At 43.3% G+C, this 23,744-nt stretch overlaps 1 protein-coding gene across 2 annotated transcripts in view; it reads right to left on the minus strand.

Moving 5' to 3' along the window:
• MOGAT1 (monoacylglycerol O-acyltransferase 1) overlaps window positions 1–23,744 on the minus strand; it is a 39,177-nt gene that overhangs the window by 12,725 nt on the left and 2,708 nt on the right. For both annotated transcript variants that reach the window (XR_013372821.1, XM_077884828.1), the window contains exons 2-5: window positions 10,308–10,486; window positions 9,676–9,880; window positions 3,483–3,657; window positions 2,305–2,504 (exon numbers count right to left, since the gene is read on the minus strand). Coding sequence is in view for 1 of the 2 variants with exons in the window: in XM_077884828.1 (XP_077740954.1) it covers window positions 2,305–2,504; window positions 3,483–3,657; window positions 9,676–9,880; window positions 10,308–10,486 (759 nt within the window). In the remaining variant the exon portion in view is untranslated. The remainder of the gene's footprint in view (window positions 1–2,304; window positions 2,505–3,482; window positions 3,658–9,675; window positions 9,881–10,307; window positions 10,487–23,744) is intronic.

A 23,744-nucleotide genomic window follows, 5' to 3' on the forward strand; every position in this document is an offset into this window, starting at 1 on the left:
TTTTTTTTTTTTTTAAGACTTTATTTATTAAAGAGAGAGAAAAAAAGAGAGAGAGAGAGAGGAAGAGAGGGAGAGAACGAGAGCGCACAAGCAAGGGGAGTAGCAGGCAGAGGGAAAAGTAGGCTCCCCACAGAGAAGGAAGCCCGACACGGGACTCAATCCCAGGACCCTGGGATCATGCCCTATGCTGAAGGCAGGTGCTCAACTGCTGAGCCACCCAGGCATCCCAGCTTTGTTTCTGTTTATGGAACTGTCAATACTCTATACTCCTCTGTGTTATTTCTTTTCTTTTTTTTTTTTTTATTTTTTTTTTCCTCTGTGTTATTTCAAATAAAAGTCTTCATTTTATTTTTTTTAAGTCGGCTCCAAGCCCACTGTAGGGCTTGAACTCACAACCCGGAGGTGGAGCATCGTGTGCTCTACTGACTAAGCCAGCCAGGCTCCCCACAAGTAAAAGCCTTTAAATGCACACAGGGTGTGACGGTGCGCGGGGGGCCCACATCACGCTGCCCTCAAGCATCTGACTTCCACTCACCACCAGGAGATCACATGCACGCCAGCTAAGATTTTATGTAAACATTCATATTCTCAGCTTCGTTTTTAAAAGGCTTCAAATAATAGCAGGAGACTGAGGATGCTAGAGACTAGATATGGCATTTCCAATGAAGTAATTTGGGAGCTAAGTGGAAGGGCACGTTGAAGTCATTTTCCCTTATTCTTTTTTTTTTTTTTTATATTTTATTTATTTATTCATGAGAGACACACAGAGAGAGGCAGAGACTAAGTCAGAGGGAGAAGCAGGCTCCCTGAAGGGAGCTCGATGTGGGACTCAATCCCAGGACCCAGGGATCATGCGCTGGGCCAAAGGCAGATGCTCAACCACTGAGCCCCCCAGGTGGTGTCCCAATTTTCCCTTATTCTAAATCTTGAAGAGAAGCACGTTAGGCAAGAACAAAAACCAGAGCTCTAGGTTTTCTAGTCTCAACAACGAATTCAGATTCAGTCATTTCCATTTGACTCCCCGACCAGCTCATTATCTGTCTGTAGAGTTATAACCAGGCTGTATCCTACGGTAACCACTTAACTTAAAACTAAACTTTAACCCCACCAGGGGGATAACTGTCATCATTTAAATCCACAAAATATATTTGGCTTTCAACCCTGCAACGTATTGCCTGTGCATGAGCTCCACTTGATTGAACTTATAGTTCCCAAAAATTGTGTCTTTCAATTTCCCCTATATCTCCCAAAATGTCAACTCTGGGACTTTGCAGATAAGGAACCAGAAATGACGATTTAATATTACGGCAAAGAGAAATCAGGGCCTAACCCACGTCGATTACCTTGTTAGTACATATTACGCCAAAGAAACGTAACTAGCTTATCTTGGAAAAACACAATCGCAAACTTATCTCTGTGTTCCCACTACACAAACTGATCAGTCTGGTAACATTCCATTTGAGTTAAATAACGGCATTTTTAAATGGTGTCACATGACCACACGTGCCATGCAAAGCTCTCAGAACCTGACGGTAGGAGTCAAATCCCATTCTAATGAAACAGATCTAAAAACAAAATTTTGGGATGTCATTTAATGGCCCATCTGTGGTGAAACTATTCCTTCCAGCTTCAGATGAAGCACACAGCTCGGGTAACTGTGCTCGTAGCCCCTGGCTCAGCACTTTCTCCTGTTCCGCACCCCAGGTCACTTGCAATGGGAAGGGCTCAGGACTCTGCCCCTCGGCCCTAACCAAGAGTCCATCACCCTCCTCCTCCATCTCAATTCCTTCCCAATGTACCACGTTTTAAAATAAAATCAGCTCATATGAAAATACATATAAAAATAGCGTGTGGATCCCCAACGTGCTCTTGCTACAGAAGCCAGTGCCCATGTGAACCGAACACAAAGACGACGACGACACCTGTTACACAGAAATCTGCCGATACTCATAGACTGATGTAAATGTGTTCATCACAGAATTGCTATGTTACAATCTGCTGGCAGAGAAACAGACTCGTGGAGAGTACTAGAAACTCGATGTTGAAATTGGATTCTCCCTGCAGTTCAATAGTAGTATTCCTAAAAGTGATCAATTCCCAAATGGAAAATGCAGTCATTTCTTGGCTAAAAGGCATACCGTAAATGAGGCTCAACTACCATCTACAGGATTCTTATTTTAGGAAGTTCTTTACTCAAAGCCATTTTTCTCGCCTAAGCACTGCAATCAGCAGCAATAACAATGCTCAAGGTTAAGGTGATGCGTCTACTCATCCTAGCAAGCCTTTAGTCTTCGATGTACATACCCACAGTGTGGATAGGTTTCCTATAGGGCATCAGGCCAAAATTGTATTGAAAAATCCCTCTGGCATGGAACAGAGGCAAAGCAAACCCCATGATCTTCTGTAGCTTCTCCTGCACAGTTCGAAGCCATGAGCCTTCAGGGTTGTTAACTTGCTTAAATAGTTCATTTTCTCCAAAAGAAAACACCGGGACCAAGGAGGCACTACAAATAACAAAGGGGGGAAGAATATGCATTTTTTTTTTAAGGAAAAAGATTTAAGTATTTTCTTCTGTTCAGAGGACTTCTGCAACATATCCCAACCACTTTCCAAAGTCCCCACATCTCCCTGTATCACTAAGTTCACATCCCACACAGTGAAACCGACTTCCGTTTGAAACCCTTTGGGGACGTACTTTAGCAGGTCAATGACTCGTGGGATTTTATTCCATAGAAAAATCAAGGCCCCAGGAGGCTTCTTTTCTACCTATCGTTGGGGCCATGATTCGTTTGTTCATTGGGCTGGACGTTTATACTCTGTATATATAAAATTTTGTATTTTTGCTTGTTTTTTAAAAAAGGATTCTATTAACTTATTATTTTAAAGATTTTATTTATTTATTCATGAGAGAGAAGGGGGGGGGGCAGAGACACAGGCAGAGGGAGAAGCAAGCTCCATGCAAGGAGCCTGACGCAGGACTCGATCCCGGGACTCCAGGATCACACCCTGGGCTGAAGGTGGCGTTAAACCACTAAGCCACCCGGGCTGTCCGGATCTATTTATTTATTTGACAGAGAGAGAGAGAGAGAGAGAGAGAGAATAAACATGAATGAGAGGCAGGGAGCAGCCCTGGGAAAGGGAGAAGCAGCCTCCCTGTGGAGCGGGGACTCATGTGGGGCTCGATCCCAGGACCTGGGATCATGACCGGAGCCAAAGGTATAGGCCCAACTGACTGAGCCACCTGGGCGCCCCCTCCTTGCTTTGCCTTTAAAGGTAAGTTTAACTTCTGGCTCCCACGGGGCTGAACTCCCTCAGTGGGAAGGTTGTACCCATTTTCCATGAACATCCACATCTGCTTTTACCGTAAGGTCAGCTAAGAGGAAGTCTGCTTTAAGGACGAGAAAAATTACCTTATTTGTTGTGTTCATTTAATGATGCCTTAACTTCTCTACCCCAGGTACTGGAAACGAGAAGCGACTTACCCATGGGTCAAAGCCACTTTAACAAATCCTTTCCGCTGGCGGATGAACAGAGTGAATTTTCCAGGATGGGCATCCAGTGATTCTTCTGCACCCCCAAGAACAATGACTGAAATGTTTCCACCTCCCTCCTTGCTCAGCACATAGGACACACTTCTCTTAGAAACTGAGACTGACCCTTAATGAAGAAAACAAAAGGGCTTAAGTATTTAGCGTGTCTTAAAAATGAAAATATTCTTCACCATAATGTTCTATGACGTCAGTGAACATTTAACAAAATTCCCGGCCCTGCTTACATTTGGAACAGCTTCTATTTATAATTTTGTCACAGCCAGATAGATCTTTGGTAACATATTCCATTAATAAGATCTAACATTTCGGCAGGTGATGGGTTAGGTCATTAAAATGTCACTTGTTATTAGATTCACCACTTATTTGGGTGGGCTGTACACTTGCTCAACTCTGTGGACTCTATTCATATTGTATGATAAGTAAAAGGTGCCTTGTGCAGTTGTTCAGTGCACAACCTGCATAGCTGTACATGGTGGCCTTGACCACTACCACCCTGGTGAATCTTGGCTCAGGATCAAAAAGCATATCCTTTCCAAGAGGTTACACTGGATCTTCTGAACACAAAAGGGCCTGTTTTCAGATATCCTATATGGGTTGTTTCCCAAACTTAGATTTATAGTGTAAATGGTGTTTAAAAATTCAGACATTTGACAAATAACCAGATCTTTACATGGTTTCAAAATGTCTAGTCTGATTTTAGTAAATTGTTTATTGAAGACAGTCATATAATTGTTCAGTCTTTGTACCAGGCTTTTTCCCACAGAAAAATAACTTTTAAAAACTCCTTTTCAGACTTTGAACATACTATGTACTCTTGGAGGAAAATACCATGAAGTCTTAAAGGAAAAGAGAAAAAATGAAAGCACAAGCCACTCAATGACCTGTATTTCAGAGATAATTGCTTTTTAAAGTCTTATCATTTTCTTCCATTCTTGGCTTTAACCGTTTTCTTTGAGTCATACAAGAATGCGTCAGACAGGCTTTATTAAGACACAACACACTTCACTTCTCAAAGGACTATATGCTCATTTTACTGTGAGATCCTATTACTGGGGGAATAGAAAATAATTCAGGATTCCGAGTGACCAACCACTTACTAAGGAGGCAGAGGGTGGCGGGGGTGAGGATAGAGAAGCTGAGTCTCGAAGTCAGTGGCATTTCTATACACTAACAATGAGACTGAAGAAAGAGAAATTAAGGAGTCAATCCCATTCACAATTGCACCCAAAAGCATAAGATACCTAGGAATAAACCTCACCAAAGATGTAAAGGGTCTATACCCTCAAAACTATAGAACACTTCTGAAAGAAATTGAGGAAGACACAAAGAGATGGAAAAATATTCCATGCTCATGGATTGGCAGAATTAATATTGTGAAAATGTCAATGTTACCCAGGGCAATATACACGTTTAATGCAATCCCTATCAAAATACCATGGACTTTCTTCAGAGAGTTAGAACAAATTATTTTAAGATTTGTGTGGAATCAGAAGAGACCCCGAATAGCCAGGGGAATTTTAAAAAAGAAAACCATAGCTGGGGGCATCACAATGCCAGATTTCAGGTTGTACTACAAAGCTGTGGTCATCAAGACAGTGTGGTACTGGCACAAAAACAGACACATAGATCAGTGGAACAGAATAGAGAACCCAGAAGTGGACCCTGAACTTTATGGGCAACTAATATTCGATAAAGGAGGAAAGACTATCCATTGGAAGAAAGACAGTCTCTTCAATAAATGGTGCTGGGAAAATTGGACATCCACATGCAGAAGAATGAAACTAGACCACTCTCTTGCACCAGACACAAAGATAAACTCAAAATGGATGAAAGATCTAAATGTGAGACAAGATTGCATCAAAATCCTAGAGAAGAACACAGGCAACACCCTTTTTGAACTCGGCCACAGTAACTTCTTGCAAGATACATCCACGAAGGCAAAAGAAACAAAAGCAAAAATGAACTATTGGGACTTCATCAAGATAAGAAGCTTTTGCACAGCAAAGGATACAGTCAACAAAACTCAAAGACAACCTACAGAATGGGAGAAGATATTTGCAAATGACATATCAGATAAAGGGCTAGTTTCCAAGATCTATAAAGAACTTATTAAATTCAACACCAAAGAAACAAACAATCCAATCATGAAATGGGCAAAAGACATGAACAGAAATCTCACAGAGGAAGACATAGACATGGCCAACATGCATATGAGAAAATGCTCTGCATCACTTGCCATCAGGGAAATACAAATCAAAACTACAATGAGATACCACCTCACACCAGTGAGAATGGGGAAAATTAACAAGGCAGGAAACAACAAATGTTGGAGAGGATGCGGAGAAAAGGGAACCCTCTTACACTGTTGGTGGGAATGTGAACTGGTGCAGCCACTCTGGAAAACTGTGTGGAGGTTCCTCAAAGAGTTAAAAATAGACCTGCCCTATGACCCAGCAATTGCACTGCTGGGGATTTACCCCAAAGATGCAGATGCAATGAAACGCCGGGACACCTGCACCCCGATGTTTATAGCAGCAATGGCCACGATAGCCAAACTGTGGAAGGAGCCTCGGTGTCCATCGAAAGATGAGTGGATAAAGAAGATGTGGTTTATGTATACAGTGGAATATTACTCAGCTATTAGAAATGACAAATACCCACCATTTGCTTCAACGTGGATGGAACTGGAGGGTATTATGCTGAGTGGAGTAAGTCAGTCGGAGAAGGACAAACATTATATGTTCTCATTCATTTGGGGAATATAAATAATAGTGAAAGGGAAAATAAGGGAAGGGAGAAGAAATGTGTGGGAAATATCAGAAAGGGAGACAGAACGTAAAGACTGCTAACTCTGGGAAACGAACTAGGGGTGGTAGAAGGGGAGGAGGGCGGGGGGTGGGAGTGAATGGGTGACGGGCACTGGGTGTTATTCTGTATGTTAGTAAATTGAACACCAATAAAAAATAAATAAATAAATAAAAAATAAAAATAAAAAAAAAGAGAAGCTGAGTCTCAATGGGTTTGAACTTCCCCTGAGTTCAAGGCATCACCATCTGCCCTGCATGTGCTGAGCGGGAGCTGGAGGCATTACTTCCATTGGAAAGAGGGCCTTTGGGGCTATCAGACCCCGGCTCTCCTCTGGCCATGCCTCCGGTCCCTCTCTAGGCTCTGCTGATAGGCCATCCTTAAATGCTGCTCGGTCTTAGGGCTCTAAGAACTGCATATGTTCATTCCTCTAAAATCTCTATGTTGAAACCCTCATCCCCCGTAGGATGGTATTAAGAAATAGGGCCTTTAGGAAGTAATGGGGTCATGAGAACATAGCCCCCCAAATGGGATCTGTGTTCTTATAAAAAGAGGGAGGGAGGTAGGGTGCTGTCTCTCCGTCATGTGAGGATGTAACAGGATGGCTGCCCTTCAGCCAGAGAGGGTCTCGAACTGGACCCTGGATCTGCCAGGGCCTTGATCTTGGATATCCCGTCGCCCAGTCTACAGTTCTGCGTTACAGCAGGCCGAACTAAGACAGGCTCCTTCTTGGTCCGTGATCCTTCTAATGCTATCTACACACGTGGACTCAACTAACACTTAGGTGTGCCGAGCTCTCCTAAATCTATCTCCTGGGATGTCTTCCTCCCATACTTCCTTTTTTTAAAAAATTAAAAAAATTTTTTAGTTTTTAAAAAGATTTTATTTATTCATGAGAGTCACAGGGAGAGGCAGAGACACAGGCAGAGGGAGGAGCAGGCTCCCTGTAGGGAGCCCGATGCGGGACTCGATCCCAGGACCCTGGATCATGACCCAAGCCAAAGGCAGACGCTCAACCACCGAGCCCCCCAGGCGCCCCTCCACACTTCCCATACTTCCAAGGTCATTTCTACCTTGGTAACTCAAAGACACCTCAAACTCCATGTTCCTAAACCTGGTGCCCTGCACTCTTTCTCCATGTCATTCTCGCAACATCACCTCTTGGAGAAACCGGGACCATCACCTATCTTGTCATCCAGGTCGGAAGTGCAGCTCCTTCCCTATAGACGTCCCCCCTTGCGGCAACCACGTCAACCCATCACTCGTTCCTTGGTTCTACACACTCACTGAGCACCTGCTACAGGCCGGACGCCGTGTCAGGTGTGATGACGTGACACAGACAGCTGCCACCCTCCCGAGGACGCATCCAGCACGAGGCTCGTCACATCTACCAGCTGTTGCTCACACCGGCCCCTCCGGGCCGTGCTTGGCTGTGGGGCCCGAGCTCTGCTCCCTGCCGACCCCCGAGGCACGCGGCACGCCCTGGTGGACCCCGACGAGGACGGAGTCACCGAAACGGACCAAGAGGAACGGTCGTGACTTACAAGGGGCAGAGATCTCTTGGGTAAGAGCGAAGCAGGCGCTGCTCGCAAGGGACCTCTGCGACTCCGCTGGCTCCTTGCCACACAGGCTCGGCACACGCGGGGCTCTCGGGCCGTGGCGACAGCCGAGCCGGGCAGGGGTCGGAGGGCCGCCGTGGCCCAGGCTGTCCCAGCAGCCTGGCTCCGGGGAAATAAAGGAGGACTCCGCACACGCTGAGATAAGGACCTCCCTAAAGCTCTACCAGCCACAAGGCTGCGCGTTTTCATTTAGCTCTTCGGGTATCTCAAGTATGGCAAAAAGGAGACGACGGCACGCTGTCACAGGCCAGAGGGAACGGGCACGTTTCATCTCAAATGGCAGCTGAGGCAAATGGCAGGGACTGTGGGGGCCCCAAACGGAGGCAGACTCTTAAGGCTGATTATATGCATGTGACATGGCCACGGGGAGGGGGTACCCACATACCCACATCTCTTGGGCCATAAATTGGCCACACCTGCTCTCCGTTACCACTACCCCCAGATCATCTGTGGCTTGGAATCCGCAAACAGGATACTGTAGATAGATTTCTGTGCTTTTTTGAAATTAAAAAAACTTCCCCTTTAATTTTTTTTTTCCTTTTATAAAAATAACCGAATCAAGGACCACAAACCACGGAAGGGAATTTTTTTTTTTTTGGCGCGTATGGTAGTTTGGAGGTTCGGTGCACCCTCTAGAGGCCAGATGCAGTGACGGCCAGGCTGGACAGAGAGCCCAGGGCCATACACGGGTGAAGGTCCATCCACAGAACCCAGCCAGGGATCCCGGTCTGCCGGGGCTTAGTGATTTCCTATCAGGTGTGTTATGACAACAGAGGCTTGAGAAATAGAAAGAAACAGAAAACCTGGAAGACCCTGGAAAATTCTATCTCTGAATATGCCACTGAAATATCTCTGAATTTGCCATCCTGAAATTACAAATTTTCCAAAAGAGGCTATCAACTTTTCTTTATACTCTGGAAATGCGAGGCCATGATAATTAACACGCGCAATGACCATACACATAAAGCGGTCTGTAAGGTATTGCAGGTCACGTTGGGTCAGGAAGGTGGTCAGGTTGGAAAACCAAATAAATCTGAACCCCTCAAATTGAAGTGAGAGCCCTTAACTCAAGCTTAGCCTCTGGGGACACTCAGAGTGTCTTCTTAGCATCCCAGCTAAATTTTATTCCTGGAATTGGTAGAGTCCTGGTTTCATTAATCAAGAGTCTTCCACTAGTTCAGAGAGGGCAGAGTAGAATGAACTCATTTCTGAGCCAAGTTATAGTTAATCTGGGAAGAAAAAGACAGGTTAAGTTTGCTTAGTTTATACACAGCCATTGCTTCAAGGCATGTGGAGGACATTTCCCACCTCTGAGGCTCATAAACACATGCAAAGTGCCTCTCCAAAGGTGTAATCTCTCGCTTGTTTGACCCAGGATCCTTTTTTTCCCCACATCTGGATGCACAAAATGCATTCATCAATTTATATGCTTTCATTGAATTAACATCTACTGGACATTCGTGGAGTCCAGGCACTATGCTAGACACCTGGGGTGGAAAAGAAAGACACAGTCTATGTCCTCCTGGAGCTTCCAGTCCAGCGGGGGAGCCTAGAATCATCTGAGCAGCATATGAGGCACCAGACAGGGCTGCAGACGCAGGGTTTGACAAAGGAACTGTAAACCTGTGTTTGGGAGGGAACACCCTGCGTAGTCCTGCCGCCCGACAACACTGTAGGAACAGTGACCTGCCTTCACTTACCGCTAGTCATCAGATATTCTCGAAAGAGAGGACACCGGAACCAAAATGGGAGCACGTGAAGATACGCAGTGAAGCCAGGAAACAGCTCCTCGAAGTCTGAATGATTCGTACAAAAATTTCCAAAGGCTCCAGCAACAAGCACTCCGTGGGGGTGAAACCCAAATATATAGTTGTGACTTGGATCCAAATCCCAAGTTTTGATGAGCTACAGTATATAATGAGTTAAAAAAAAAAAAAAAAAAAACACACAGTCCCAGATTAGTTTCCAGTAAGAAACAAAGCAAAACAAAACAATCTCATGATTAGTTTTTATGTCAAAAGGAAATGGGAAATACAACTTGTGTTGTTCTCTGGGTTAGAGCTGTTTCCAAATTTACAAACTGTTTCCTGAGCCCAGAGACTTGAGAAATTAATAGAAATAAATAGAAAACCTGGAAGACCTTGGAAAGTTCTCTCTCTCCACAAAGCCTTCGAAATGGTGTCAATTTAGCTTAGGTCCCATTGAGTCACTTGGGCCAAAGAAAAAGGTTTTCTCCCTCTGGAAGGAGAAAAGCCTGACCTATCTGTGATGAAAACAAATTTCCATTCTTCTCCCCGCTCCAAATAATACTACAGAAAACAAATGTACTCACGTGAATTGGAAAATAGTCCTTAAAATACCTCCAAACGGTCCAGCTTCTGACCCAGTTGGATCTCCTGCCTCCCTGCTCTGGGGTCCGCCAGTCAAGGCAAAGCCATGTCAGATAAGGGACGTAGAGGAACCAATAGTTGTGCACGATCAGTACCACGATGATTCCGATGCACACCTGCGCTGTAGGAACCGGGAAGACCTCAGGGGTCAGGTCAGTTAGCATCTGCTCACTGGACTATATAATCAGGGGTCCACGGCAGGGGGACTTAATTCACAAAGTGTGTTAAACTGAGCCTCAGTTCGAGGGAGGTAATACAACAAGACAGCAATGATATCAGGTCATTTAACATTTATTGGATATTTACTACATGCCAAGTATTGGACTGTGTGCTCTGCTGAAATAGTTTCATCTAATCCTTATGCAGCTGCAGTATCAATGGAGCAGCCACAGTCCTTTCCAAAGAATTAAAAATGGCAGAGAGAGGTTGAATGAATTGCCCAAGCCCCAGGGAAAGGAAGTGGTTGTTCTAAATCCACAGTCCACTCTCCAAGCCCATGGTCTACACCACCTCCCTGACATAATTTTTGGAGGAATCATTGCTGAACAAGGAACGCAAAGGAGTCTCTGCTACAAGTATTCACCTTGCTGGGCAGCCGTTAATTGTGTGCCCACAAAGAGGGAACATTCTTTTTTTTCTCCCCCAAAGATTTTATTTATTTATTCTGAGAGACACACAGAGAGAGGCAAAGACACAGGCAGAGGGAGAAGCAGGGTCCCTGCAGGGAACCCAGTGTGGGACCCGATCCCAGGACCCTGGGGTCACACCCTGAGCCGAAGGCAGATGCTCAATAACTGAGCGACCCAGGTGCCCCCAGAGGGAACATTCTAGCAACAAACCTCTGTTTTCGGGAACTCTATTGCCAGAGACAGAAATAGCATAGGAGGAACTCTTTTTTTTTTTTTTTTTAAGATTTTATTTATTTATTCATGAGAGACAGAGAGACAGAGGCAGACACAGGCAGAGGGAGAAGCAGAGCTCCATGCAGGGAGCCCGATGTGGGACTTGATCCCAGGTCTCCAGGATCAGGCCCTGGGCTGAAGGCGGCACTAAACCGCTGAGCCACCTGGGCTGCCCCAGGAGGAACTCTTTATATCATAGCTCATCTATCACGACTTGCAACATTTCATTATGACAAAGCAAAACCCAAATTGTTTATGCACCTACTGACATAACTTCAAATACATGAAGCAAGAATTGACAAAACCTGCCCTGGGTAGTCGTCACAAGAATGTTTGCCTCAAGGTACTGCATGCAGTAAGCCAAGCTAGACATTTTCCTCTTATGTCTGTGCTATGAGAGACTGAAAAGTACTTCTAGAAAGAAAGATACGAGGAGCCAGGGTGGCTTAGTCAGTGAAGCGTCTGACTCTTAATTTCGGCTCAGGTCATGATGTCAGGATCCTGAGATTGAACCCCAGGTCTCTGGCTCCACACTCAGCCAGGAGCCTGCTCAACATCCTCTCCCTCTCCCCCACCCACCCCCACTTGCATGCTGTCTCTTAAATAAATAAATAAATCTTTGAAAAAGAGAGAGAGGGACGCCGTGGTGGCTCAGCGGTTGAGCATCTGCCTTTGGCTCAGGGTGTGATCCCAGGATCCGGGATCGAGTCCCATATCGGGCTCCCCGTAGGGAACCTACTTCTCCCTCTGCCTGTGTCTCTCATGAATATATAAATCTTTAAAAAAAAAAAAAAAGAGGGAGAGAGAATTATATTAATGAGAGAGAAAGGGGAGCATAAAGTCATAAAGCTTGGCACACAGCATGCTCTCAATAAATGCCACCTGCTACTGTAAAGAGTATCCTTGGCTCTTCCTCCTCCGTTACATGCTGTAGTCTTGGTTTTGGAGCTGACTTCCGTCCCCCAAACTCCTGCCTACTGCCTGTCAACTGTGTGACAGAGAGTTTTGTTCCAAACCATCAAGGTACCTGATTAACAGCACCCTGACCTATTGCAGTTTGGGAAATTTATTTTTATTTTTTTATTTTTTTGCCAAAAATAACCCCACATATATTTCTGGAGACACAGAAATCAATAAAGAGCCCAGTATCGGTTTAACCTAAATACAGAGTGGACCCCCATGAGAGGACCGGGCTGCTCTGCCTAAGGTAGGTCAAGGTTCGTGAACTTTGGCCGCGTGCTAGGTTAAGGGAGGATGCGCCCTCTCCCCTCCCCGGTGTCCTGTTGCATTCTGGAACAGCCGGCGAAGTTTCCACGGCCCCAGAAGCACAGCCGAACGCGGTGTCCTCTGCCCTCATTCCTACCAGGATCATTTCATTTTGCTTCACCTGCTTCCCTCGGCCCAGGGCCCAGGGCTGAGAATTTGCCACTGTTGGTTAATGTTCCCTTAATTTTACTAAAATGTGTAAAAAAAAAAAAAAAAAATGCGTAAGAAACTCAGAAAGGTCTCATCACCCCGGGCTCTACGCTATATCAGGGGAGGCTTGATGGAGGAGGGACCGAAGGGGACAGTTCCTGGCGGCGACCACCTCCCTCGAGCAGCGTCTATTTCTCTCTCCACAACCCTCACGGCGCACAGTCCTGTTCCCATTCTGCAGATGTGGAAACTGAGGCTCAGCGATTTTTTTTTTTAAGGATCCAAAGGGCTTGAACCTGGATCTGCTGAATTCTTAAACCCATACGCTTTTTTTTTTTTTTTTCAAACAAAACCAAACTAGTCTTAGCTCATGGCAACAGCACCATAAACTAACAAGTCGTTATCACAAGCGCAGCAGCAGGCTTGAAGGCATAAAAAAAAAAAAAAAAAAAAAAAAAATCAGGCAAACGAGAGGTTTCTGTTTTCCTCACTATGATAGAGAAACTGAGACCAAAAGCATACGAACTTAATTTGAACCAAGAAGAGGCAAGAGCAGATCCAGAAACAGAGTCCGCCGGCTGCCGGGTCAGCGCTCCCCTGAACCCAACCCCACACGCACTACTTGAACGCGTGTCTCTTCAGCCACTAAACGTGCCACCCGGATGGCGGTTAAGCCGAGGATCCGGAGTCGGACTGCTCGTGCTGGAGCCTGCCACGACCAGCTGCCCGGCCTGCGGCGGGTTCTTTTACTCCTTGAACCTTAATCCCTGCACCTGTGACCTGAGCCCAGCACATCACCTGCCTCCAGGACTGCAGGGAAATAGAGACGCCATGGGCCTGGCCCGCAGCAAGCACCTGACCAACGGGCGCCAGCATTATAGCAACTGTGTTCACCTTTACACCATTACACCTGCAGAGAGTGCAAAAAGTAAAAGCAGGTAAAATATCACCCACCTTCTTGTCACTCAACAAAAAATGTATCGTTAAAATTTTCCTTGCGGTCTTTTTTTTTTTTTCCTATGAACAGGTTGTTTCCTTAACATGGTTGATCACATTTTGAAAAAAATTTTCCATATTGCAGGGACACCTTGGTGGCTCAGTGGTTGAGCATCTGCCTTTGGCTCAGGTCATGACCCTGGGGTCCCAGGATCGAGTCCCTAATGGGTTCCCCACAGGGAGCCTGGTTCTCCCTCTGCCTGTGTCTCTGCCTCTGTGTGTCTCTCATGAATAAATATATAAAATCTTAAAAAAAATTTTTTCTGGGGCAGCCCCAGTGGCGCAGGGGTTTAGTGCCGTCTGCAGCCCAGAGTGTGATACTGGAGACCTGGGATCGAATCCCACGTCAGGCTCCCTGCGTGGAGCCTGCTTCTCCCTCTGCCTGTGTCTCTGCCTCTCTCTGTGGGTCTCTCGTGAATAAATAAAATCTTTTAAAAAAATTTCCATATTGTATCTCTCGTGATGACCTCACACTGTTTCATATCATAAATCTGGTATTAAAACCTCTTCATAAATGGTATTTTTTGATGGCTGATGGACATTCCATTGACTGGGAATACCAATTCAACCATTCTTTTCTTTTTGAAAACATGGGCTTCTAACAAATTTTCTCTCTAAACATAATCTCGCCTAACATTTCCCCACATTTCAATTTATTTCTAGTGGACAGTCAGTCAGTAAAACCCTGGAACACCAAGCATCAACACCTGTCACTTGATACACTTTGATCCTTCGCAGTCCAAAGGAGCTGTTCTAATTTTAACTCCCACTCCACACATTGCATACATTCTTTAATATTCCGTATCATGAGCTGCACCAAAATAGCTTTTGAAATCCCATGATCCTAAGTCGGATGGAAAGAAGAAAACACCAAAAAAACCAGGTGACCAGATCATCTCTCTTTTCTATTCTTAGGTCATTAAGCAATCCCAGGTAACACGACTCTCCTGAATTGGAGGTCAAAAAGATACAAAAGTCTACTCCAGCACAATGTGGAGTTTTCAAAACTGAGGTTGATACCTTCGAAAATGGCCCTGATCCACCAACCAGGCTGCATGGAAGGCTTGACATTTCAGTTGCTTCAACTGAGGCTAATGTTGAATGGAAAGCCCCTCGCCAGCCTCTATCTTTCAGCCTCCATTATAACCTCACACCCGTACATTCTACTTCCTCTACATCATCAGGAAGCTGCTTCCCCCTCAGTTTTTATTGAGGTGAAACTCCCATAAATTAACAATTTTCAAGAAATCAATCTGGTGACACTTAATACATTCACAATGCTGTACAACTACCACATGTACCTGGTTGCAAATACTCAGATCACTCAACAATATAACCCTGAACCCGTCAGGCAGTTATTCCAATTCCCTTCTTTTATGCCCCAGCGACCACCAACGTAATTATGCATTATGTTTCTATGGATTTACCTGCTCTAGGTATTTCATAGAAACGGAATGACCCAATATGTAAGCTTGTGTAGACTTTCACTTAACATCAGGTTTTTGAGGCTCATCCATCTTGAAGTATGTATCAGTACGCACCTATCGTACGAATATGTATTCGTTCTCCTTTAGGGCTGAATGATGTCCCCCTGTATGGGCCATATGACGATTCGTTTACCCATTCATCTGTTCAACAGTCATCGTTCAACATTTGGGCGGTTCCTACCTTCTGGCTCCTGTGAATAATGCCGCATGCCCCACCTGCCTCAACAGTACTAAACGTCAGAAATGAGGCTCGGCCAAAATGCAGGGCATTGTCGTTAAATGTAACATCACCAATAAAGGGACAAAATGACATGATGCCTCTTGATATGACCTAACGGGAAATACGCCTCTTCACCTTTGTGATCTTTTTGCAAAAATGGTCAACCTGACTCGAATCATGACAACAATTAGGCAAGTCCAGACTCTGGGACATTCTATAAGATAATCAGCTGGGGCTCTTCAGAAAAATACCGGTGTTACAAGAGATTAAAAAACAAAAGGTGGGACACCTGGGTGGCTCCATCTGTTAAGCATCTGCCTTCAACTCCGGTCCTGATCCCAGGATGCTGGGATCGAGCCTGTGTCCTGTCAGGCTCCCTGCTCAGTGGGGAGTCTGCTTGTCCCCCTTGCTCATTCTCTCAAATAAAATCTTAAAAATAAATAAATAAATAAATAAATACCCAAAGGTGTAGGAGCTGGTCTAGCTTTAAAGGAAAATTTGAAGACCGTCAAGGAAATCTGAATATGAACCATATATTAAATAAGATTATTTTTTTTTATTTTTATTTTTTTTAAATAAGATTATTATATCACTGACAAACTTCTTGGGTACGATATCTGGATTGTGATTATGTAGAAAATCCTTTTCAGGACGCCTGGCTGGCTCAGCAGTTCAGCGCCTGCCTTTGACTCAGGGCGTGATCCTGAGGCCTGGGATCGAGTCCCCCATCAGGCCCCTGCGGAGAGCCTGAGTCTCTGCCTCTCTCTGTTCTCTCTTGAATGAATAAATAAAAAATCTTTTTAAAAAAGGAAAAAAAAAATCCTTGTTTTCAAGAGGCGCATTCTATAGTATTTAGCATGAAGTACCATGATGTTTACAGCTTAATTTCTCACTTCCAAATGGTTCAACAGCAGCAATAACAAAGTGTGTGTGGAGAGGGACAGAACGTGACGGTGGCAAATGTAGAAAAACTCTAAGAGCTGGTGAATCCAGGTTTAAAAAAATGCTTACTGAACTATTCTTTCAGTTCTTCTGGAGGTTTGAAACTTTCCATAATTAAAAGATGGGAGGAAATGCATGAACCACACATGTAAGTGATCACAGCAAGTGAAGCGCCGCTGCGTGGCTGGGACCGCGTGGGAGCCTCACGGAGCCTGCACCACAGCCCGAAACAGTCTTGACTTTCAAACTCTCACGTGCAGACGGGATGATGGATTCAACACTCACTTCTGGCTTCAAAGCTGCCTGGGGGTTTCCCCAGCTTTATAGAAAAGAAGGGTTCTAGCACAACCAGGGATGAAGATTATATTCTTTCCATGAACTGAAGGCTTCTGGCAAGGAGTCATGGCAGGGTCTACACTTTGGGGCGGGGGAAGGCCCCTCGGGGCTCAGGTGGTGGCCACGAGCCGCCTCTGCTGCAGGCACTACCGCTCTGCCCCTGCGGCTCCCACCCATTCTGACCCGGGGCACGCACCTGGATGCCGACAATCAGTGCAAGGGCGCTGAGCCAGAAAGTACGCGTGCAAGGGCACCGTATGGTGTCTAAGCCGGCGCAGATGCTCGTCAGTGTCGGCAGAATTTGAAAAGTCGATGAATCCTTAATAACGTGTTTTGCCTTATAGGCACTTCTTCAAAGACCTGATGTAGATAAATTGGTTAAGTCCCTATAAGTTCTAGGCTTAACTATCGGTTTTTCAAAATTTAAGACAGTGATATTTATACCATGGAAAAATAATTGGTTAAAGAAACTTAGATAATTCACAGAAAGCTTCTAGAATAGTGATGGTAGGGCAGCCCCGGTGGTGCAGCGGTTTGGTGCCACCTGCAGCCCAGGGTGTGATCCTGGAGACCCGGGATCGAGTCCCACGTCGGGCTCCCTGCATGGAGCCTGCTTCTCCCTCTGCCTGTGTCTCTATGAATAAATAAATAAAATCTTAAAAATAAATAAATAAATAGATAGATAGATAGATAGATAGATAGATAGAATAGTGACGGTATATGGGAAACTCTCAATAAATGTTATTAGCCCTGACTGCCTGAGACCTTCAAAAACACCAATGGTGGGGCACCTGGGTGGCCCAGTGGTTGAGCATCAGCCTTCAGCTCAGGTTGTGACCTGAAATTGAGTCCCGCATCGGGGCCCTGCATGGAGCCTGCCTGTGTCTCTGCCTGTGTCTCTGCCTCCCTCTGTGAGCCTCTCATGAATAAATAAATAAAATCTTAAAAAACAAAAACACCAATGGCACACACTTCAATCCAAAACGTTATTTGTTTTATTCTCCAGTATGTAGATAACTTCAGTAAAAATTAATTAATTTTTAAAAAGATTTTATTTATTTATTCACAAGAGATACAGAGAGAGAGAGGCAGAGACACAGGCAGAGGGAGAAGCAGGCTCCACGCAGGGAGCCCAACGTGGGACTCAATATCGGGTCTCGAGGATCACGCCCTGGGCTGAAGACAGCGCTAAACCGCTGAGCCACCTGGGCTTCCCATTAAAAAATAATTTTAAAAAAATAAACAGGAGGGGAAAATATGCCAAAATATTAATAATAATTACTTCTGAATGGGAATATGGAATTTTCCTAGGGTCTTTAAAAGCTCTTCTACACTTTTCAATTTTTCTAATAATTAGTCCAAATTATCTTATACTCAAAAGATTACTTTTTAAAAAAGAAATGGCTCCACTAGAAAGAAAAAACTGTAGAACAAATCTACTTATGTAAGAATATTTTCATCTTGAACATGATTCTATTAAATTTCCATGAGCAAACAGCATCAGAAAAATATTGCAAAAGCTACTTAAGTTTTATTTACTTGGATTAAATATTAAGAAATAATTAAATATTTAAATAATTACATAATTGAAAACATGTAATTCGTATGTGTATCCTTCCCACTTGTATCCAAGAGGTTGTTTTTTTTTTTTTTTCCAAGAGGTTTTCACTTTTCCTCTATGAAAAATTGTTCCTATACATATTTTGTTGTTGTTGTTGTTCTTATACATATTTTAACCATGTAACGGGATGGAGGAAGAAAATGGAACTCAAGAGTTTAGCACATCACACTCTTTTCTTACCTGTTCCTGAGGCATTATATTTCAAAACACAATCAGGGCCATCTGTCGATTATAAGAATGTATGGGTAACATTCTTCTGATTTTTAAAATTCCTGCTTGAAGGGAACTTACCTCCCAGAGTTTCTTAGGATGGCGCTAAAAGAGAAACCTCAGACCTCTCTGAGCAGCTCAGTATTCCTCACATGTGGGTCTGTTCCACACGCTTTTTAAAAAGTTTTAGGGAGACAGAACTACATTTTTCTTGTTTAAAAGCAAATCCATTACTGGACCTACTTCTTCACCTAATGAATGCAAATAAATTAACAGGATCCTGCTGAAACTAGTTCCATGCTCTTGCTATTTCTGAAATGTTTACAATCTGAAAAAAGCACAACTACTTTGAATAGCTACAAACTGAAAACTATAATAAAAGAGACAACTAGGGATCCCTGGGTGGCGCAGCGGTTTGGCGCCTGCCTTTGGCCCAGGGCGCGATCCTGGAGATCCGGGATCGAATCCCACGTCGGGCTCCCTGCATGGAGCCTGCTTTCCCTCTGCCTGTGTCTCTGCCTCTCTCTTTCTCTCTGTGTGACTATCATAAATAAATAAAAAAATTAAAAAATTAAAAAAAAAAGACAACTAAATACAACATGTGGGTTCCTTTGCTATAAAGGACATTTGTGGGGCAGTTACTGAAATGTGAATAGGGTCTATGTACGAATTAGACTGTTAAACAGTATCACTGTTATTTTTCTCATTTGGATACTTATACTGTGGTTATGTAAGAGAGTACCCTTGGTTTTAGGAAATATAAAGTACTTAACGATAAAGAGAAACCATGTCTGTGGCTTATCCTTAAAGAGTTAAAAAAATAATAATTGTGAGTGTTTGTGGAGAGAGAGGCAAGGAGAAAGAAAAGAAAACATGGTAAAATGTTAACATTTGGGGAATTTGATGAAGGAATATTAGGGTTTTTGTAATTTTCCAGAATTTTAATTTTCTACAATGAGTATTTCTGAAATTATTTCAAAATAAAGTTTAAGAAAATGTAATGGCCCTGAGACCTGCAGAATCAAAGTCTCTGGGGGAATTTGCATTTCAACAAAAATCCCCAAGTGATTCTTAAATATGCTCTGCTATAAATAAAATCACACAGCGAAGACTCAGTATTTTTGAGATCTCAATTCTCTCCAAATTAATCTATAGGCTAATCTCAATCAAAAATCAATCCCAATGAAAATCGCAGATTTTCTCGTGTGTGGACATTGACAAGTTGATTCTAAAGTGCAAATGGAAACATAAAGAATCTATAGGATAATCGAAATAGCTCTGGAAAAAAAAAAGCGTCAAGGTTTGAGGGCTAACGAGAACTGATTCCACAAGTTATGATAAATCTACAGTAATCACATCAGCATTGTACTGCCATCAAGATAGGCAGACAGATGAATGGAACAGAACAGAGAGTCCAGAAATAAACCCACCTACGTATGCATAACTAACTTTTGTCAAAGACACAAGGGCGTGACAGCAGAGAAGGAACATATTTTGTTTGTTTGTTTTTTAACATATGGAGCTGGAACAACTGGATTATATATATGCAAAAAAATGCACTTAGGCCTTGTAGCATATGTAAAAATTAACTCCAAATGAACCACAAACCTATATATAAAACCTAAAACTATAAAACACGTAGAAGAAAATATTAAAAAAATCTTTCTGATTTGGATGAAGCAAAAATTCCTAGATAAAACACCAAAACTATCATCCACAAAAAAAATATGGGTAAATTGAACTCCATCAAAATTAAAAACTTCTGTTCTTCTAATGACACTGTTTATACAATGAAAGGAGAATCCCTAGAGTGGAAGAAAATTCTACACAAAGTATATACCTGATAAAAGACTCGGATCCAGAAGAACACAGCCAAATCTCTAAACCCAATAGACAAGCAACTCAATTAAAAATGGACAAAAGATTTAAACAGGCACTTCCAAAGATAAGATATACAGATAGCAAATAAGCCTAAGATGCTCATCATCATTAGCCATTAGGGAAATGCAAACTAAAACCACGATGAAACATTACTGCGTGCTTATTCACAAAGTTTTTAATAAATGGCTATATCAAGTGATGGCTAGGATCTGGAAGAGTGGTACCTTCATGTGCTGCTGGTGGGAATATAAATAGACAACTACTTGGGAAGAAAGTCTGGCACTTTCTTAAAAAGTTAAACCTGGGGTGTCTGGGGGGCTCAGTGGTTGAGCATCTGCCTCTGGCTCAGGGTGTGATCCTGGGATCGAGTCCTGCATCGGGCTCCCTGCTCAGAGGGGAGCTTGCACCTCCCTCTGCCTGTATCTCTGCCTGCCTCTCTCTCTCTCTCTCTCTCTCTCTCTCTCTCTCTCTGTCTCTCATGAATAAATAAATAAAATCTTCATAAATGAATAAATAAATAGGAAACCTAGTGATCTTTGCCACAACCTGGTATAGGTAGAAGATAGTCAATAAATGTTGGCTCCCTCTTTTGTAGCTTCCCACTTTTCAGCTAGCAGGCTGGTAGCACACAAGCTAGTATATACCATTTCAGTTCTTGAATATTAAGATTGGATGACAGCTGATCTAGAAATCCCACTTCTGGGTATTTATCCAAAGGAAATAAAATCACTATCTCAAAAAGACATCTGCACCCCCTGTGTTCACTGCAGCATTGCCTACTGTGGCCAAGCCACGGAAACAACTTAAGTGTCCATAGATTAAGAAAATGTGATTTTCTATAATAAATAATAATAATAATAAATATATATATATATATATATATATATATATATATAATTCAGTCATTAAAAAAAAAAAAGGAAATCCTGACATTTGTGATACCACTGGAGAGACCTTGAGGATGTTATGCTAAGTGGAATAGATGAGACCGAGAACACTGTATGATATCACTTGTGTGTGAAATGTTAAAAAGACAACAAAAAAACTTATCCATAGTGGTGTCTGGGTGGCTCAGTTGGTGAAGCATCAGACTTGGCTTCAGCTCAGGGCATGATTTCAGGGTGGTGAGGTCAAGCCCCACATCAGGCTCCCCTCCCCCTCCCTCTGTAAAAACACAAACACAGAAACAAACTAATTCATAAATACAGAGAACAGAGAGGTGGTTGCCTGAAGCAGGGGGCAGAGGGGTGGGCAAAATGGCTGAAGGTGGTCAAAAGGTACCAACTCCCATTTATAAGATAAATAAGTCCTGGGGGTGTAACACACAGCATGGTCACTACAGGAGACAATACTGTATTGTATTTGAAAGCTAAGAGAGTGAGTCTTAATAGCTCTTATTACAAGGAAAAATATAACTATGTGTGGTGATAGACTTAACTTATTGTGGCCATCAGTTCATAATACACACACGTATCAAATCCCTATGTCATCCACCTGAAACGAATACAATGTTATAATGCTGGATGACAGGTATTTAACATTTATCTCAAGGAAAGAGTGTTTGGTTTCATGACTAAATGAAACATTTTGGGATTTCAAAAATGTATTTCAATGTCTAAGAGCTTAAAGTCATTTCCTGGAAAGAAAATGCATGCCAAGGTTCTGATTTAGAGATCTTAAAATAACGTCGTTAATAAAAACTCTTGTCACCATTGGAAGTAGCTACTACATCGACTCCTTCCTCTGAAATTGATAATTAAATGGAAGTAAGTAAGTTCTTATCCTACCTTCCCAGTAAGAATTGAATTGTAGGGTATAGTCAAATGGCCCTAGATGATTTGGGGGGGGGGATTATTCTTTGCATAAATTCTAGCTAGTATGTGAAGAATGAAGGATAGGATGAATTTTGGAGTCCCAATAGCGAGGATCACTGATGGAAACTCAAACCACAAGGTGAAAGGGCAACAGCCAATGGAGAATTTGTTTGCACATGCCAGTTACCAGCCCTCAGATCACTTCCTGCCTGCACCCTGATTACTCTTAGACGCTATTAATGGGACAACTAGACATGATGTACATCCTGACATAATGTGACATGAAGCACATGGCAGGGTGTGGGAAGAGACCTTGCCACAAAGGTCTTCCCCTAAATCTAATCAAGCCTCAGATCTAACTTCCACTATAGAAGACAAACAGGAGGTTGAGGCACAGGTTAACACAACAAAGAAACAATCAGGGAAAACCCTGAAGGGGAGAGACATCTTGCAGGACAACCTGGTTTCCCTAGTGCTTTACTGACAAGAAAACAAACCAGGAACATAGTTCCAAACCAAAAGACAGGTAAAAACCAAATGCAACACAAAGGGTCTTGCTTGGAACCTGGTTCAAATAAATCACCAGGGGATCCCTGGGTGGCGCAGCGGTTTGGCGCCTGCCTTTGGCCCAGGTCGCGATCCTGGAGACCCGGGATCGAATCCCATGTCGGGCTCCAGGTGCATGGAGCTTGCTTCTCCCTCTGCCTATGTCTCTGCCTCTCTCTCTCTCTGTGACTATCATAAATAAATAAAAAATTAAAAAAAAAAAACAAATAAATCACCAATAAAAGTATATTTTTGACATACTGTAGGAAATGTGAACTTAGCTCAAGTGATTTTAAGTGATTATACTACACGTGTAATATGATTACATAAAAAATAGCCAATTTTACATGCGCCTACTAAAGTACTTGGGATTAAAATATAAGGAGTTGTTTTAAGATAGTTCTGCAAAAACCACAGCTGAAACTAATATGGCAAATTGTTAAAATAACTATAAACCCAGGTAATGGGCATGGGACACTTCATACACTTCTCTCTGCTTTTTGTATGCTTGAAAGTTTTTTATCAAATATTTAATTAATTAATTTATTTGAGAGTGAGTGAGAAAAGAGCATCAGCAGGGGGAGGGACAGAGAGAGAGGGAGAAGCAGATTCCCAGCTGGGCAGGACGCCCCCCATGGGGCTGATCCCAGGACCCCAAGGTCATGACCTGAGATGAAGGCAGACACTTCACTGACTGAGCCACCCAGGCGCCCCCGTGTGTTTGAAAGTTTCCAAAAATACAATGACCAAAATATATAGTACAAAATAACATGCTCCTGGTAACACAAATATCAGATTCATGCAATAAGAGCACTTAAATGATCTGCAAGCCACTCCAGTCGGACCCAAATTAAGAATCATTAGTTATAAACCTAAGTCACCAGTTCATTCACGTTTGACACCTGTGGCTTCACCACCTTAGAGCCCTGTGACCTTGAGCAACTCGCTCCACCTCGAGCGTCCTCACTTGTAAAAGGTCTACAGGGGTAGCGCCCACCTTACAGGTGG

The sequence above is a fragment of the Canis aureus genome, chromosome 36 (assembly GCF_053574225.1).
Source record: "Canis aureus isolate CA01 chromosome 36, VMU_Caureus_v.1.0, whole genome shotgun sequence".
Lineage (NCBI taxonomy): Eukaryota > Metazoa > Chordata > Mammalia > Carnivora > Canidae > Canis > Canis aureus.